At 47.6% G+C, this 11,748-nt stretch overlaps 2 protein-coding genes across 12 annotated transcripts in view; one reads left to right on the top strand and one right to left on the bottom strand.

Moving 5' to 3' along the window:
- Window positions 1–11,748, bottom strand: part of LOC101533137 (UDP-glucuronosyltransferase 1-6) — a 181,184-nt gene that overhangs the window by 6,923 nt on the left and 162,513 nt on the right. The window contains exon 1 of one of the 11 annotated variants that reach the window (XM_012930425.3): window positions 4,410–5,291. The exons of the other annotated variants lie outside the window; for them this stretch is intronic. Within the exon in view, the coding sequence (XP_012785879.3) occupies window positions 4,410–5,276 (867 nt within the window). The 5' untranslated portion in view covers window positions 5,277–5,291. Of the gene's footprint in view, window positions 1–4,409; window positions 5,292–11,748 lie in introns of those variants that run through there. 11 annotated transcript variants of the gene reach the window in all.
- Window positions 9,880–10,839, top strand: LOC101525150 (dnaJ homolog subfamily B member 6). The gene has a single exon (XM_004597400.3). It carries the CDS (start codon window positions 9,997–9,999, stop codon window positions 10,714–10,716), a length of 720 nt encoding a protein of 239 aa, XP_004597457.2. The 5' UTR covers window positions 9,880–9,996; the 3' UTR covers window positions 10,717–10,839.

The raw sequence follows: 11,748 nt of genomic DNA, 5'->3' as shown, positions 1-11,748 counted from the left end.
GGACAACCTGGAACACCTGTACTTGTCAGGCTATTGGTTTGAGTTACTGCTCCACTCACGATTCTACCTTCTTATCAATGAGCACTGACACCAGAGAGACTTGGGTTGCACACACACAGGAGGTGAATCAGAAGACATGCGTGTGTGTGTCTTGCTACTTCTCTTTTCAAGTAAATAAATTCTAAAAAGCAAAGTAGGAGGGCTTATTACTTAGCTATTTCAAATTCTGCAATTACAGAATCCAGGTAAATGCACTAATTGTCTCTTACACAAACACACACATGCATGCGGGCATGGCATCTATGCCACTGAGGTGTGACATGGCACATCTTCCCCAGTTGCAGGTCGTTACTGATATAATCAACCCCAGGAAGTCTCCCAGGTGGTTTTGTGTGATTCCCAAAGAATGCCCAGGATTTGAATAAGACTGTGTGACTGACAGAACCCAGCAGTTCCCTGGGACATGGGACTGTCCAAACATCAAGTCCTGGGCAAACCCTAGGCTATTGGTCAACTCCAGATGTGAGATTCCAGATGTCAGCATGCACAATTTGGACAAGACTTCTGCTGACCTTGATGCTGAATGTGACTGGGAAAGTCCAAACACTGACCAGTCCTACCCCAAGGAGAGTCCTCTCTGACTCACCCTCCCCAGCCCCAGCTTCTCTGAAGTGCACAAGCTCATGGTGGCATGAGTTGGCCATTTTGCATCGAGCTCATTTGGGAGGCCAGGCACACCAGGGTTGTCCTTTCTGCTGTCACACTGCATTTGGGGTTCTTCTGCTTCCGCTTGCTCTCCCCTTCCTGTCCCCAATACTCTAGGAAAGATGGCTCACTTCCAGTGCTCCTTAAGCTCTGTCTCCTGGGTGGCAGTAATGAACTCACTACATTTCCTTTGCTCCTCAGGTCATGTATAACCCTACATCAGACAGAGTCAAGTCTAATCTTCTCTCCTCTCTTGTTCTCTCATGCCCACTTGGCAACCAACAGGATGTGACTAGCATGAGAAACCGAACCCACAGGACTAGCAAGAGGCAAAGTTCACCTAGCAGGAGTAGATTGAGGTTTAAGTGGCGCGTAAGCTCCTCTAGCGAGGAGAACAGGGCCACCCACAGAAACCCATTATCATGGCTAACGCCTAGGTCCCAGACCAGCTTTTATTGGGCACAATAAAAGTGAGACCCATTCCTTAATTGGCAATACTCACCCTAACCCTTGCCCTGATTTTGCAACCCTGTATCTGCCAAATGAAGAAGCAACGTGTACTCTAAAGTGACCCTTATCCCCATCCCTGGACTCTTCACCAAATACGACATTCTTTCCCCCACCCGGCAGGAGCCTTTGCTCACAAGTTTTCTTGGGAGTTTTGTGTTTTCATTTCCAGGTTTTCTAATAGATTTTCCACTTCCCACTTATTTGCACAGTTCCAGAACATTTCTGCAGCCCACAGACAAGGTGCTGGAGGCACGCTGCTTTCCTGTGAGGGATTAGCCTGTCTCTCCCACACCCTGTGATCTCGTGAGTCAGCTTCCATCTCCTCTCCACATTGAGATCTTGGGCTCTGCTGAGCCTGGGTCTGGTTGTTCTCAAGCCCAACATGCGTGGCTCTCATCTCCAACTCACTGGTATCTGTAGAGAGAGATGGTCCTGCAGCCTGACAGGGACTGATACGCTTGAATCCTCTAGTCTCAGCCCTTTTCTCCCAACGCTGCTCAGATACACCAAAGACATGTCTCATGGCAGGTGGTGTTCCCTCTATGGGCTTTCTTTAAGGGTTATTCTTCAAGTTTAGGATTTCTAAAGTGAGAATTGTTGTGCTCGAAGATTGCCCCCAGGGCAATGGAAGAGCAAGAGTGGCTTTTTAGTTTTGTTTTAATGAGCACATGGGAAAAAATCAACAATAACTTGAAAAACCGTAAAAGTCAGGAAAAGGAGACATGGCAAAAAAAAAAAAAAAAAAAAAAAAAAAAAGAGAGAGAGAGAGAACTAACATAACAGGGGAGAGTTACAAGCAGATCAATCAACTGGAAACATTCAAGCAGAAAATTAGAGAAATCTGACCAGATTTAAAAACAAAAAATACCTGCCCAGTGTTGTTTAGAAAGAAAGAAAAACGTTTGAAGATACAGGAGTAGTTAAAAAGTACTAGGGACTTATAAGCAATTCAGGAGTGGTGCTATCGATATCAAGAAAGCAGAATTCTAATCGAAACACAAAACAAGACAAAGAGGGCTACTGTCAGATGCAATTTACCAAGATATTTTTACACATGAGCCTGCTTGCACCAAACAAGGCAGCAACCAATATAAAGTGAATTTAACCTACCACCCAGATTCGTGGGTGGGGTGAAGGGATTACAGTTACATCACAGATGCCAGAAAGGCGGTGGATAAAGTTCAGTAGTCTCTCCCACCAACACCCCAGAGGAGGAACTCATAAATATATAAAGCTATTTGCCAAATAAAGCAAAGGCAAACACGACACAAAACAATGAGGAAAAAATCATTTTCACCAAAATCAGCAGCAAAACTAAAATGGTTGCTATAGCCAGAATTATGCAACTGTTTTTCTAGAGCTTCCAGAGAATTCTTGTAACAAGGAGCCAAAATGTTTTTTTATCAGCAAATGACTGCATGTCAGCGTTGGGGGTTTTTTTATTTGTTTTTTAACTGGGGAAATCAATATTCTGGAGAAATAGCTGAATATTGAGCAACTGGCTAGAAATAATGAAAATTGGGTACAGAACAAAATGGGGAAAATACACAGTCACTGTAATGGGGAAAAAAAACTGCATACATGAATCTGCAAGAAACAAAACAGAGTAAGAAGGAAACAGAATAAGTATGAAGAAAATCCTAACATAGTAAATCTTTGTTCATATGTTCTGGAATGCCCAAGTAGATTCATTGATAAATTCTCCTGTTTTGATTAGAATTTGCGTCACACATGCATTTCTTCAAAGTCCTAAGTTTCAAAGTGAATGCTAAACACAATGACTTTCTTCATGATGATGACAAAATTTTGAATACTTCCTGAATGTGGACACCCTGATCCCACTTTGCTTATAGGTTTGGTGACAGCTCACCCATGCCTTGCCCTCTACAAGGAAGAAAGCCATTCATGGTTTTCTGTATTATTGGATTTTTGCTTTTAGGAAATCAGCACCTCCTTCTATCTTAACTAGACCACTTGTTCAGACACACCCGTGTACCACAGGCTGTGGGGTACAGCAATCACAGAGCCAACAGACCTCTGGAGGGTCAACAGATGTTGCTCCACATCACGGATGAAGACTCAAAGCCCCACAGAAGGAGGATTCCGAGCACATGGCAATGAGGTGGAGGCATCAACCCAGCGCCTGATTCCTCGTTTACTGTTCTTTCTGCTGCACCAAGTCTCTCCCCACCAATCACACACTCACTTAAAACACGAATCATGCTGGAACTGTAACAGGCATAAAGTCCAGGGATCTCTGTGGGTAAGAAGAACCCTTCAGCAGGAGCCAAATTCAGCATCCAGGAAGTTCCTGGGTCACTGGGCCACCCTCAGAAATTAATATGTGTCCACTGAAATGTCACCCCTTCAGAGTCCTTCCCCAACACTCCATTAGAAGATACTGCTCCTGTGTCACTGTTCTCTGCACTGAGATTGAGAAGATGGTATGATCACTACCTTTTGCTTATTTCAGCACTGTGGAGTGAGAAATTAACATACTCTCATTTCTGGGAAAATGACTAATCAGTGTCACAACTTGAGAAGTATAATTAATTTGTTAGCAGAAAGGTATGCAGGACCTAGCTGCCTATTGGACTATCTGTAGCAGGGGCCATCGAGATATTCATAACATCATTCACGGGTCGTACGAAGTTATTAAGAACTAGCCTGTTAGAGAGGCTTTGAATTTCAAGCTCTGACTGCAGTTGCCTCGGCAGGGCCACACCAAATGGCTCTGCAGGCCCACAAGCTAGATGTCCCCCACTCCTGATCTGGAGACCAGAGCTGTAACCAGAACCAGAAAAACGACTTCGCTTCCCAAGACCTGTAACTATCAAACAATGATTTCATCAATCTCGGATGTTGCATAACTCAGCCAATCAAGGTCCAAGTGTATGCTACACTTTTTGTCTATGCAAGGTGCCGCAAACCTAACACTTTGTGCTCCTGGCACAAATGTTTTGTTGCAACTGACTGACTGTTATTCATCAGAGCACACAGAGTAAAACATCAAAACATGTATCTGAGTTTATCAAGAGACAGCCCAGAAGATGATGTCAAAGACAGATGAACTCAGGCGCAGAAGACTCACAAAAGAGGTCATTTTAAACTATCCCAGAGTACTCCTTCAGCGAAGTCATCCACCCGGAGAACTTGCAAAAAGAGTGGCTGGGAGGTCCTGCTCAAATACACACCTGGGACAGAGGGTGTCTGTGAAAGCAGTTGATCCCACCCACAAAAACCATGTTGGGCATGATGGGCCTGGGGTAGTCCTTCACAAAATCACCTCTGACCAGCCACACGGAAGCAAGGCTCACTAGTTCCTGGATGGTCACATCTCTCTGAAGGACTTCTGAGGCCAGTGACGCATATGGAGAATAAACCACATCACACATGAAGTTCTCCATCAATGCAACAAGCATGTTCTTCACTCGCTCCAGGAAAGTCATGTGATCTGAGGCAGAGGTCATCATCCTAGGCACGTAGGACAGTGGGTTGGGGCACTGGGTACCCTTGAAGTCCATGCCGCATGGCAGTGCATTCAAGAAGAAGACAGCAGGCAGAGCCAGGTACTGAGCTACAATGGAGCCACAAGGCAGGAAGGGGTCAGTGAGCACGGCATCAAAGCTGCTTTCCTCCAGGGAGGCCATGACTTCCTTGTTGTACAGTAGGTGGGAGCAGGCAGACAACAGAAGAGCAGAGTCCTTTTTGACTTTCTTGTAGGTCGTGACCACTCGTTGCAGGAAGGAAGCATTCTCAAAAACAAGACGTCCAAGCATGAGAAAGCTTTCCTCCACTTCCTCCCTTTGGAATGGTACGGGGTACTTCTTCAATGTGTACGATGCTCCCTCTTTTATAAACAACGAGGCATCAGATGCCACAACCACTATCTCATGTCCCTTCTGCTGCAGTTGCTGGATGAGCCCAAGCATGCTCAACCAGTGGCTTCCATCGACGGGGACCAACAGCAGCTTTGAGGCATGACACACAGTGGGGCTGAGCACACACAGCAGCAAGCCCAGGATGAACAGACAACGTGGGTCCTGGCAGCTTGCTACCATGGTGCTCTGTCTCCGTTCCTTTCCTACCGGGAGTACATCCGCTCTTTCCTACTCACATGTTACAAGACCAATCTACCAAACAAGTTAATGTTTGAAAGAGTCACGTGACCACAAACAGTTGTATGACGAGCAGGAAGTAGAGATAAAGTGGGGGAGGCTCACTGCGCTTTCTTCTCTTCCTCCTCCTCTTCCTCCTCCTCCTTCGCCTCCTCCTGGTCCTTCTTCCTCCTCCCCCTCCTCCTTCTCCTTCTTTCTTTTTTTTTTTAACTGCCATCACAGTTGAACTGATACAGATTCTTGAGTGGCCACAGACATTACCTTCAGCACCTCTGGGTTCATTAATTAGGATTTTTTCTTGGACCACAAAAGTGTTATCAGAAAGGGAAAGGGACTATGCAATGACAAATTAAACTTCCGTTTCAGGAATAAAACTTCTTCTAGGAAAGAAAGGAAGACATTCCAGCCTAACTTTGGCCATTGACACCTCTGTGGCGGTCGTTCTTCACATCTCAAATGGGACTCAGTGTCATCGTTTGTGTCTGTTTTTGATTCATCAAGCCCAGCACAGCACTGGGTCTTCATGCTGTAGCAGAGACCACCAGCTACAAGTCTCCTGCTTCCCCAGAGCTCATGTTCCCTCGTTAGAAACGGGTTCACATATTGCACAAACAGGGACACTGGAGATCACAGAGAGGGACCCAGGGCTGGGGACATGCTGGGCTGGAGTGACCGGAAAGGGAACTCTGCTCCAGAGCATGTGCACGCAAGCCCTCTCCAAAGATAGATCTGCATTCATTCAGAAAGAACATTCTCTAAAAAGAAAGACAAAATGTGATGGACTTTTAAAAAGTATAGAAAATGAAATTAAAAGATAAGCTTCGTTTCTGGAATCCATAGTATGCATTTCCTATGAATCTTTTAGAGAACCCTTGATGCATGGATTTCAAAACCTTTTGCGTTAACATAATCTTTCAGTTCTGTGTTCCACAAATGTTTTGAATTACTTCAAGCACACAAGCAAGTTAAATTACATTCCTCGCAGGAACCCAAGGTTCAGAGCAAATAAGATCCACTGAGAAATTGTGATGACTGAGTTGAAGGCCAAGGAGAGAACTTGACAAAAACAATGAAGAGAGTTTAAGTTTCCTGAGTCTGTGCTATGTACACAGGCTAAGCACCTCACAAGTCCTCTGTAATCCCCTAGAGCTATCCTACAGAGGCTGGTGCTATCTTCCCACTGAGGGTGAGAGAGGCAGAGATTTGGCAGAGTCCAGTATTTCCATAGTGGCGGAGCTGAGACGCAAGCCCTTGGTGTCAGGGCCCAGAGCCTCTGCTCTTAGCAACAGCTCTTCAGCTGCCCCAATCATATCCAAGCAACTGTGTGAAAACCTTAATGGAAAGTTACAGCCAACTAGAAATCAGAAGAAAACCTACCCAGCTGAAATAAGAGGAGAGAAGGCAGAAACCAGACTGTGAGGCCAAGGACAATGCACAGGGTGACCAACATCCAGTTCCAGCTGTGCTCCAGGGGAGGCCAGAAGAAAAATCAGGAAGAAAGACATCACAGTTGCTAAATACAAGTGCCCCCTTCCAAAGAAATGACCAACCAGAGCAGAGACGGAATCCACCCATCAGAATCTCAACATTCTGATCACCTACATTATCACGAGTCACCCATGCTGGGAAAGGTACAGGGGACCATAAGCATACTGCTGAATAGCTTGTCCCTGCCATTCTGGTACTCGGGGTGCCTATGGGCCACCATTCTTCCTTCACCAAGTTCCCAGTATGGCTGGGCCTCTCCCTGGGTGTACACACATGCACGCATGCACACACACACACGCACAACTGGAAAATCCTCCCCAGCCACAAGAACTCTTGATCGTCAGCAGGTGGAAAGGATACAAGCGAGACCTTTGCTCTTTGTCCCCAGCATTATCTGAAGATCCCAGTCTGGGTTAAACTCTGAGAGCAATAATTGAGTCTCCTTGTCAGGAGCATTTATCTGGAGATGACCCGGGCAAAGGAGCTACACACGCAGGCATCACTGCAATTGTCTCGGGACTTGCTGCAATCACCCCCCACTTGCTGGTTTTTAGAGGCTTCTGCATGCAGAGACACTCCAAAAGGATCATGACTCTGCCCCTGAGCAGGCAATGCTGGTTCTAACCTGCACACTCATCAATCATATCACTAAACAATCCAGCCTTCCTGGATCCCAAGCAGATCTGACACTCAAAACCCATAGGGACATGGGAGGACTTCTGTGGTTCAGGCTCTATGCTAGGAGCTGGGGCCAAAAAATCAGTTTAGAAACTGTCCCTATATACCAGGGGAGATTAACACCCAACCAGGCAAGTACAGAGCAGGGTGAGCCATGTTCTGGTAATGGGGCATAGGTGTCCCACGAAATGCACCACAGCACAGTGAAAGGGTCTCACCCAAGCCAGAAGTGAACCCTAACCCTCAGCATGCTCCTAGTTCTGTAAGCAAACCAGGGTGAAAAGATTTGTTCCTAAAGGACAACTTAGACCCAGCCATCACTCTCCGGGTCACCTATGGGAGTCTTCAGGGGCAACCAGACTGTCTCTGGTTTTCTGTTCTATCTTGTAGCTGGCAGCAGTCTGCAGAGCTGTTCTTGCTATGAAACTATAGACACACAGACCTACTGCGTACACTTGGGGTTTGGCCCTGGGACTCACAGGCACCAGAACACTATTCTATAGACAGTGTCCAGTCAGTTTCTATTCAGAGAGGATTTCCCTCCTCCTGTCTTTGCTCTGGGCCCCAAATCTAAGCAAGCAGTGCTGAATCTGGGTGATTTTATCAGACCCAACTGCTGGTTTGGTTTGGTTTCAGTGTCCCAACTGTGGGTCTCCCCGTCTCTTAGGACTCAGCTACCCTATCCATCCCCCCTCCACTACCTCTTGGGACTTCTCACAGAACAGTTCTACTTGGCTCAGAGGGAAATTCAGACCCCTCAGTCTTGCACTTAGGACTCCCTGCAACAGACCCCAGCCCACCCATCCTAACTCACTTCTCTCCGGCCATTCTGGATTGCTTACCCTTCCCAAAGGTTGTTTGGTACTTTCCAGAGCTACCCTGAATTGTTCTTTCAGCTTCTGTCAGTTCATTGCATTATCGCCAAGAGTTAAGGTCAAAGCTTCAAGTTTCGCCACTCAAAGTGATACAAGCTCTGCAGTTTGTTCTGGATCAATGATATAGTCCCTGGAGACCTGCCTTCACTGTGTGGCGAAATCATTTGGTGAAACCAAGGTGTACATGGTTTATCAGTTAATCATTTTCCCCTTAGGTTACTTTAATTGGGGTGTTGCATCACAACTTATCAGAGAATATAGTATCCAATAGAGAATAAGGAGAAACTTAATACCAAAAAGGAAAAATTCTGATCATGACATAGTTTTTGCAGGCATAACCACTGTGCCCAGTGTTTTCCCACAGCCAGATAAACATGGCCTGCACGCTTTAATGGTTTTGGTATGCTAGACAAACAGCTCTCAAGCCTCTGTCCGCAGAATCCAGATTTTCTATGGGAGTTTTGCAACGGAACATTGTTTCCACATAACCATTTTGTCTGACTTTTCCGCTAATTCTCTCCTGCATGTACACCAGACTTTTCCACAGTGGCCACTTACTCGCACAAGAGACTGAAGGCCAACGCTGTTTCTTACTAAAGCCACGTCATAACAAAAGATGAAAAAGCACCAGCAAACAACAGAAATGTAAAGTACCATGCTCTTACTCAATTTGTTTTGAATTATTTCCTCACACACATAAAAAAAAAAAAAAAAAATCAGTTACTGGCCGGCGGCGTGGTCTAGTGACTAAAGTCCTCGCCTTGAACGTCCCGGGGTTCCCATATGGACGCCGGTTCTAATCCTGGCAGCTCTGCTTCCCATCCAGCTCCCTGCTTGTGACCTGGGAAAGCAGTTGAGGACGGCCCAAAGATTTGGGACCCTGCACCTGCGTGGGAGACCTGGAGGAAGTTCCTGGTACCCAGCTTCGGATCGGCACAACACCAGCCGTTGTGCTCACTTGGGGAGTGAATCATCGGACGGAAGATCTTCCTCTCTGTCTCTCCTCCTCTCTGTGTATCTGACTTTGTAATAAGAATAAAATAAATCTTTTTAAAAAATGAGTTACATCACTGTGTACTAGATGTCTTATTATTGACTGAGTCTATCTTTTCCATTATCACAAGCAAAACCAAAAGAACCCTGAGGTCAAAATATACGAAAACTGCCATCCTAGACAGGGAACACTGCTTTGTCAGCCCAGGGCCAGCCTACGCCCATGGCCATCACTCCATCTCTCTCCTAGGCTGAAGAAAGCCCCTAATACCAAGTCAGGTTTAAAAGGCACATTTTCAAAGGCCCGCCTAAGCTCCCCTTCTGCCCACCGTGCTTGGAACAAAGACGAGCCTCGGCGGACTGGGCTGTCATTCCCATGCGTGAGGCATCAGAGCTCTCCAGCACAGCATTCTGGGATGCCGGGGCAATCTCCACCAATGGGTCGCAGCCACGTCACAAGGGAGACGGCGCAGCCTCGTCAAGCACGCGCAGCATCCTGGGATGCCAGGGCAGCCTTGGCCAATGGGCCGCAGCCACGTCACAAGGGACGGCCCTCCGGCAGGGCGCGTGACCCTCGCGGGCTGTTCGCCTCGCCAGTTGGGCTCGTGCGGGCCGCGGAGGCCTCGGACATGGTGGACTACTACGAGGTGCTGGGCGTGCCGCGGCACGCGTCGTCCGAGGCCATCAGGAAGGCGTACCGCAAGCTGGCGCTCAAGTGGCACCCGGACAAAAACCCCGACAACAAGGAAGACGCTGAGCGGCGCTTCAAGCAGGTAGCCGAGGCCTACGAGGTGCTGTCGGATGCCCAGAAGCGCGACGTGTACGACCGCTGCGGCCAGGCCGGGCTGGAGGGCTGCAGCGCGGGCGGCGGGCCCTGCGAGGACCGCTTCCAGTTCGTCTTCACCTTCCGCGACCCCGCCGACGTCTTCAGGGACTTCTTCGGCGGCCGGGACCCCGTCTCCTTCCACTTCTTTGCGGACCCGCTGGAGAACCTTCACGGGAGCCGGAGGGGCTCCCGGGGCAGCCGAAGCAGAGGGTCGGGCCCGCTCTTCGCCGCCGCCGGCGAATTTCCAGCCTTCGGGGGCGGGTTTTCTGCCTTTGACACGGGATTTACTACCTTCGGTTCCCTGGGAAACGGAAGCGTTTCCTCCTTCTCGGTGTCCGGTGGCGGCGGCGTAGGCACCTTCAAGTCTGTGTCCACCTCCACCGAGATGGTTAACGGCAGAAAGATCACCACCCGAAGGATCGTGGAGAATGGACAGGAACGGGTGGAAGTGGAGGAAGACGGGGAGCTCAAGTCGCTGATTATAAATGGCAAAGAGCAGTTGCTACACATGGACACCCAGTAGTCTGAGTCACCTGACAGCCAAACACGTGTTTCAGCAAGTAACAGGACTGTTTAAACAGTTCTGAGTGAACTGTACTCCAACAACAGCTGTCCCCCAGGATTCATAAACGGGTCCTTCCCATGCCTGCTTTGTCATTATTGTGGGGGCCACATGCCTAGGATCTTTGTCTTTAAAAAACTGTTGTAAATATCTCTGTGCACTTTGCTATTTATTAAACTCGGTACCACGGCCATCGGTTATTTCCTGGAGCTGGTCAGAATGTTCACGGAACCTTGACCCGTCCATTTTTAAATTTTTAAAATTTTTTCATTTGGTTTGAAGCACGGCCAGGTGGTGCGCTTGGTCTGTTTAACTGGACGTGTTTTGAGTTTACAGAGGTGAAAGGTAAGTCTTCTGCCCTCAGCTTGGTTGGTTGTTGCACAAACATGCTGCTGGCTGAGGGAGTGTCGCTGCCTCCTACATGTGTCCTACTACCTCCTAAACTTTTTAAAAGCAGAGAAAGCTGGTAATAGTCGTATTGCTTTTATTTCATGGTTGCCGTAACAAATTATCACCAACTGATGACTTGTAAGACAAGTATTCATTTGGTTTCTGGAAGGTTGGAGGACAAAAGCATGAAACTTATTTCACAGACAGGGTTGGCCAGAGCACACTCTGATGGCACAGGACGCCTCCCAGTTGCACGACTAGTTGGTGGCATGTTAACGTTGCACTCAGCCCACACAAACATCCCTCTCATGTATGACACATACTTCAAGCTAGGTTTATGAATGCTGATTGGCTGAGGCGTCTCTCTCTCTCTTTCTCTCTCTCTCACACACACACACACACACACTGCATCAGAGGAAACCACATAATTTTGGCAGTCCCTGAATACTTGTGGGGTCATAGTTGCCTCAGCAATGTCCATCACAAAGTGTTCTGTCCCATGGTCATGTCTGATGTATTCTTGCATGAGGCATGAGAACCAAACACTAGACAGGTTACAAATACAGCAAGTTCTGAGTCCTTTGCAAGCAGGTTTTGTGGGCT

This window comes from Ochotona princeps, chromosome 5 (genome assembly GCF_030435755.1).
Source record: "Ochotona princeps isolate mOchPri1 chromosome 5, mOchPri1.hap1, whole genome shotgun sequence".
Classification (NCBI taxonomy): domain Eukaryota; kingdom Metazoa; phylum Chordata; class Mammalia; order Lagomorpha; family Ochotonidae; genus Ochotona; species Ochotona princeps.
This window is presented reverse-complemented; position numbering and strand designations above follow the sequence as displayed.

Excerpts from the sequence above, each read along its gene's own strand:
- LOC101525150 (XM_004597400.3), top strand. The coding sequence starts at position 9,997 with ATGGTGGACTACTACGAGGTGCTGGGCGTGCCGCGGCACGCGTCGTCC.